Source organism: Pseudonaja textilis, chromosome 3, assembly GCF_049901715.1.
Source record: "Pseudonaja textilis isolate UNSWEBS1 chromosome 3, rPseTex1.2, whole genome shotgun sequence".
Lineage (NCBI taxonomy): Eukaryota > Metazoa > Chordata > Lepidosauria > Squamata > Elapidae > Pseudonaja > Pseudonaja textilis.
The window spans coordinates 137,905,690-137,913,032 of NC_141992.1; the positions used below are offsets into that span (position 1 = coordinate 137,905,690).

At 37.7% G+C, this 7,343-nt stretch overlaps 1 protein-coding gene across 1 annotated transcript; it reads right to left on the bottom strand.

Annotated features, from left to right (window-relative positions):
- Nucleotides 1-905: 905 nt before the first annotated feature.
- Nucleotides 906-2,612, bottom strand: NHLRC1 (NHL repeat containing E3 ubiquitin protein ligase 1). The gene has a single exon (XM_026699533.2). It carries the CDS (start codon nt 2,527-2,529, stop codon nt 1,327-1,329), a length of 1,203 nt encoding a protein of 400 aa, XP_026555318.2. The 5' UTR covers nt 2,530-2,612; the 3' UTR covers nt 906-1,326.
- Between the last annotated feature and the right edge of the window lie 4,731 nt (nt 2,613-7,343).

Consider the following 7,343-nt stretch of genomic DNA (forward strand, 5'->3'; position numbering starts at 1 on the left):
ATTCTGTAGCTAGTACTGAATTATCTTAACACTTCGCTTAATGCTTACTGCTCTCCACATGCAAGTTTGCACTGGTTTAACTAGCTGCAAAGTGTTTAAAAAATAAATTAATATAATGATATGGAAGTGAGTCATCTTCATGCCTTGACTAACTGTGAACATGTCACTCCAATACCCTGCTTTGTTCCACTTTAAATTATTTACACGATGACACTGCAAGCATTTACTGAAGGCAACTTTTCCCAGAATAACTAAAAAGTATCATTTCCCCTGATGTTTCTTGGGTCAGTCTTGGTTACAAACCAGCCTTTCTAAATTTACAGGTTTAATAGGTCACATGTGGCATATTTCTAAATTTACAAATTTAAATGAAATATCAACTTCCAGAATCCTCAGTCACATTGGTTAGATCTAAGTATAGTATATAAAATCATACATTGCAACGTCCTACCTGTCAATAAATACTTCAGCTTCAACCATAACAACACAAGAGCAAGCAAACAATAGATACAAACTCAAGGTTAATCGCAGCAAACTTGATTGCAGGAAATACGACTTCAGCAACAGACTGGTCAATGTCTGGAATACTCTACCTGACTCTGTGGTTTCTTCCTCAAACCCCAAAAATGTTAACCTTAGACTATCTACTATTGACCTCACCCCTTTCCTAAGAGGCCTGTAGGGGGCGTGCATAAGCGCACCAACGTGCCTACCATCCCTGTCCTATTGTTTCTTTAATTTTTCTTATATGTATCCATTTCATGTATTCATAACTATGTTTATACTTATACCTATTATCTTGTAAGCAATTGACAAATAAATAAAAATAAAATAAATAAAATGATTGGCAAGGTCAACACAACTAGAGGGCATCAGGTTAGGAAAACGAACAGAAATCAGAATTGTTTTCTAATGCAGAAAAGAAAAGAATCTTTTATTTTGTTTTAAGAAACCTTAACCTTCTGATGAAAGGATCAGATAGACTGGCTTTGTACCATCAACAACCCGAGAGAAACTCATCCCATCCAGAACCGAATATATACAGTTTCAAAGTAGGTCACACATGGCTCTGTATATTTTACTACGTTAATTCTAGTAGGGATGATCATTTTGCAGTGCAGTTCCACTCAGAAATAAGTTAACATGCCTTCCATTCGGGGAGGGAGATACAAAGCGGCAGAGCTAAGTTTTGTCTCAACTTGTTTGAACCAAAATCCACTACAGCTAAGCCAGAGAAGACTCAAATCCACCCGCTGGAGAATTAAACATTTTGTATATTCTTCTTTGAAACTGTGAGCTAGTTAAGTCTCACCCAGAGACCACTGTTTAGCTGAGAGTATATATTTTTAAAGAATGATCACCCCCATCCAAAATGACTAGAGAATTATCTGATGTGAATGTTAACGCCAAAGGATAGGAAAGGCCCTGAGTTATCAATGGTGCACACACAGGGAATTCTTCAGGTTTTCCAAGAGAGAAAACGGCTTGGTTATAAGCATCAGTTACTATTACTTGCCCTTCCCTGCTAAAGGTCACAGCACTGGCATGGACTTTGAAAGGGAAGACAAGATTCAGGCCAAAACTGTCCACCTGACTGATCAGCTGCAAATCTCTGTTGAAGACTTTCAGCCTGGTGCTGCCGTAGCAGGGGCCTCTGGCCATCAAATGTTCGATGACAGCGATGGCTCCAGAGATGGCCGAAGCAGCCACTTTCCTTGGGCAACACAGGTTAGAGTACAACTTTTCCACTCCCTTTAATTCTCCCTTTTTAAAGTCAGCCGACAAGCGGTACAGAGCACCTGCCTCCGAATCGGTCACGAGGATGTCGTCTTGCGGCAGGGTGTCGAGGCCCCACGGCAAGGAAAAGGTCTCGGCGACAACCATCTTGCCTCTGCCGTCACCATCGAACACTTTGACTGAACGATCCCCGCTATCTGTGACCACAATATGGCCATCCAGGGTGACCGCAACGTCCATTGGGTACCTAAGGTCATTTCCTGATTGCCCTCTTTCTCCAAACTGCTGTATGCAGCTGCCACTGAAGCTAAACAGCTTGATTCGTTTCTTGCCATCATGGGCCACTGCTAAACAGCTGGATCTCGGACAGGCAGCCAGCCCTGTGGGGTTAATCAGCGTCCCCCAGCCTCCAAAAGAAAGGTGAAAGGTGAAGACCTGAGATCCAGGGACAGCCACAGCCTCCCTTCTCCCTACTGTCCTTCCAGCGACCAGAGCTCGATTGGCTGAAGGACTCAAGATTTCCATCAGGTGCAACAACGGCAAGCAGTCACTGGTCTCTGAAGATTTGCAAGCCCTGCGACAGAAAGGGCACTCCAGCCTGAAGTTCCGAGGGTGGGCCAGAGACGTGACACACTCCAGGCACATCACATGCCCGCAGGGTAAGTTCTTCGGACGATGTCTTTTCTCGGGGTTGAAATTTTCAAAGCACACTTTGCATTCGAGCAGATTGTTCTCAGACTGATCCAGTAGCTCTGTCATGATTTCTGTTTGATCAGCGGCTTTGGCAGTCATTAGGAGAAGTCTAAGAGGATTGATCGTTGTGCTGCTGAGAAGTGTGTGTGTGTGTGGGGGGGGGGGAAGTGCCGTACCATCTGGTCACATTGGTGTGGTCACAAGACGCCTTTACATGGCTGCAGTCCACAATGCAAGCTTGTGTTGATGTTTGCTGCCCTCTTGAGGACATTCACAAAAGTTCTTGCGTGAGGAACATCTGGATGCAAATAATTGATGCATTCTGTTTTTCTTCATTGGTTGTAATGTAAGAAAAAAAGGAGACAGAGCTATGCACCAGAATCACTGAAAGATGAATCCCAACAATGGTAATATCCTCCACGAAAAGATATTTGTTGCAGTGAGTTTGAGAAGGTGCAATAATGATAAGAAGGTGGTATATAAGCTAAACTTTCCTTCTTCTCTGGTGAAATTCCTTCATGACACCTTAAAATAGAATTGAGTCTCCATTCCTAATTTCACCATGTGGGGGATGGATTGAAAAGATGGCAAAGGCCATAGCCACAGCTAAGTAAGGAGCTGCCTATACCGTAGTATATCCCACATAGATTGACTAAAAAGGTAAAAAACTCAGCTGTGAAATACCTTGTCCATGTACAAATGCCAATAACTGGCTTGAGTTTATACTGCATTTTTTTTTTGTAGTGGGGATCAGAACATCACTTTTATGTATTTTCTGCAGCAAAAAGTCAGAAGTCTATTTCTCTATTATTGTTTCCTTAAAAAGAGCAAGAGGAACAAATGTTTCCTAACATTTAGACTTCACTGAATAAAGTTCATATCATATCCAGTCTAGTAGCATTTAAAAAAAACAACTAAGTTATTATAAGGCATGAAGGTTTTGTGAGCTCCACTTGACTTATCAGATGAGCCAAGTGCTGGCAAAAGATTATGCTTTATAAGAAAATCTGTTTTAAAAGTCTGATTTGGGAGTGTAGGTAGAGTGTATGTAGTCCTTGACTTACGACCACAATTGAGCCAAAATTTCCACTGCTAAACAAAACAGTTAAGTGAGTTTTGCCCCATTTTACAGCCTTTCTTGTCACAGTTGTTAAATGAATTGCTGCAGTTGTTAAATTAGCAACATGGTTCTTAAAGTGAATCTGGCTTATATCTATCAGAAATATAAAACAAAAAGGAAAGGCCATAACTGTATTTTGTACTCAACTGCAGCAAAGAGTCAGAAGTCACTGTTTTTTTTTCCCCTTTTCCTTTTCACCTCACATTTCTTTCCCCTCTGATCCTTATTTCCATTTGTATTTTATATTACAATAAACTCCAACAAAGTATTTTAAAATCCCAGTGCTCCCATTTGTTTTCTTTTTCCTATCTTTTTAATATTTTTATATTGTTCTTTTCAAATTATAAACAGGTAACCAGATCTCATTTTCTGGAAATCCTTCATAAACTACTAATACTTTTCAAATAAACAACTGGTAATCAAACAAAACCAGGCCTACGTGTTGGCTGTGGTCTTCACCTACCACAAATAGAATTACCCATAAAGTATGAATCAGCATTTGATGTATTGTGCTCTCTCTTTTTCAAACAACTTGGTGTGACTGACAGGCGATAGCAGCCAATCAGGATGGTATCAACAGAAATTACTGGAATTCTAAGCCTTGCCAATAATTTGTTATGTATCTCTCCCTCACCCTTTTGGTGATTTCTTACCACAGGAAATGACTCATTCTCCTAAGCAAGGTCAAATTTTTGGCATGCCTACCACAGCTTGAAAATAAATCAGAAATAGGTATTATTGCATGCAGGGGGAAAAAGAAGAAACGATCTGCACAAACTGGTTGATAATTCAATGATTCTGTCTTCTGGAATTTCGTGTTGGCACATTCTCTTCCTGCCTCAGATTGCCTGGCTGAACCTGTTCCTCAAAGCAGATGCCAGTGCAAAGCTGATCATTGCTGATCCTTGGATAAGAGATCACCAAGATCTCCCAATGGTGTTGGAAAAAAAATAATCTTCGAAAACAACTGTGGGGAACCTCTTCCATAATCTTGTCACATACAAAACCTACACATCATAAAATCATCTAATTTTAAGCTTGACTTGAGTGAAGTCTTTACCTTGTATAGCCTTATACAGAAGTCTTCATCTTATACAAGAGAAAAGGTGTGTGCTGTACATCAGGTGGTGGTCCAGGCAGAAATACTACAAAAACCAACAAACAGACATGCAACAGAAAGCCTCTAATAGACATTTTTCTGAGCACCTACAGCCAAGGAACCTTTTCCAGCAAAGTCAGTATTGTGTAATGTTACAAATGTACCGGTATTTAGCTTGGCATAATGCTGATTAGGAGGAACCCAATAGAAGGGAAAATGGGGAGAAAGCACAAATCCTGATGTAACGCTTGAGTATCTGAAGAATGATAGATCCAGATAGATCCAGTCCAGAAACATTATGGCGTCTGGCAACCAAGTGGTTCTCCTCATCCTCCGAGGGGGTAGGTCTAGGAGTCATCTCAGTTCTTTCAATGTGATCAAGTATAAAACCTCACATAAATAATCTAAACCCCACTTCTTATGTCGCTCTTCCAAACTATAGACCTTTTCAAGACACTGAATGTCATAGACTTTTCCTGGGAGGAAAGAGAGAAAAAAAAAGACTTTTCCCCTACCCAATAATTTTTATTGTTCTTTTTCAACTTTAAAACATTTTAACCTTAATTTTAACATTGCTGTGTCATCATACTTATAAAAAACAATCTCATCTGAATATCTACATATACATTTATATACATTCATATGCATTTTTCTATAATTTTCTTATCTCCATTATCTTTATTTCTATTGTTCAACCATTTATACCAATTGTCCCAGATTTCATATATACTCTTTTCTATCTTTTAATTTTAACGTCAATTTGTCCATTTCATTACAATCTAGAATTTTTTGAATTATTAATTCATCTGAAGGCATGTTATTTTGTTTCCAGCATTGTGCATATACTATCCTTGCTGCTGTCAAAATATGTAGTAGAATGTATTTAATCTTTTTCTTATGTTCCCCTTTAATTATTTCCAACAAAAACAACTCCAGTTTAAACTCTATTCAATCTTCCACTATTTTCTGTATCCAACTCCATATTTTGGTCCAATATTTTTGGGCTTCTGGGCATGACTACCACATGTGAAGGTACCTTGATTCTGTTTGAATTTCCAACAGAGGGTACATCTTGGCCAATCTCATTGGTGGCAAATGCCAACAATAAAACATCTTGTACATATTTTCTTTATAGGCCGCTGATCTTGTTAATGTATAATTTTTGTTCCAAATATTTTTCCCAATCTGCTAAATCTATATTATGTCTAATATTTTTGCCCATGCTATCATACAGCCTTTTACTATTTCTTCTTCCAAAGCAACTTTTAATAAGTAATTGTACATCCTTGTTATGAATTTCTGTTCAGAGCCTAATAAAATTTTTATCTAATTGTTGCAGTTCAGTGTAAATTCCAATTTTTTCTACATCTTTTTTATATCTGGTTTGTAACTGAAGATATGGCTACCAGTCTATGATTATACCCTGCTCTCTTAATTCCTGATTTGTTTTTAATTTTCCCTGGTTATCCAATATTTCTTCGTATCTAACCATTTTACTTAAATCCAACGTGTTAGGATATATCATCGCTTGCATAGTGGATAACCAGGCCGGTATTTTCATGTTTTCTCCTAATTTTATTCCAAATCTGTATCAATGAATCTCTCATGTAATGTCTATAAAAATATGTTTGCTTCTTACTTTTCATTTCCCATAGAAAGGAATGCCATCCCATCTGTAGATCATAACCTTCTAGGCTTAATATCTAGGCTTATTACTCAAGTTGATCCATTCCTTGATCCATATCAATGCTACTGCATTGTAGTAGAACTCTCAGTCAGAGTCCAAAGCCACCTCTGCTTCTACTATCCTGTAGCGCTATTAATTTTATTCTGGCTTTCTTTCCTAACCATATGAATTCTAACATAATTTTGTTCAGTTTTGTGAAAAAAAATTTGTCTAATTTTATGCGGATTGTTTGAAATAAGTATAATTTGGGTTGAATATTCATTTTAATCGCAGCAACTCTCCCTAATGATAATTGTAGTTTCCTCCACAATTCCAAATCTTTATTTGTTGTAATAATTTCATATAGTTATTTTCTTTTATCATCGAACATCTCGCAGTTAGCCATATTCTTAAGTATTTGACTTTCTTTGCAATTTGGAATCTTTCGTTAAATTCTTAGTGAACATTTTAGTCTTTTCTCTATTAATTTTAAGACCTGATACTTCTCCATATTATTCTAATTCTCGAATTAAAGTATTTCCTGACTCCAATGGGTCTTCTATGAAGAATACCAGGTCATCTGCAAAAGCGTGAATTTTATATTCTTCTTTTTAAATTCTGGTTCCTTTTATATCTGAATTTTGTCTGATTCAACATAATAAAATTTCTAGTGTCAGAATGAAGACCAGAGGTGACATTGGACAACCCTGCCTTACCCCTTTCATTATTGTAAAGATCTCTGTATTCTCCCCGTTTATTAATATATTCGCTTTTTGAGTGGAATATATTGCCTCTATCATTTTCTTGAACTTGCCTCCTAATTTCATTATCATAAATTGCCAATTAAGATTGTCAAAGGCCCTTTATGCATCCAGAAAAGCAAGTGCTGCTTGTTTTTCTGGATGGGCCTCATAATATTCCAGTATATCTATTACTATTCTTGTATTGTTTCTGATTTGCCTTGTTGGGAGGAATCCATTTTGATCGTGGTGTATAGATTCATTCAATATTTTCAATCTTTTTGCTAT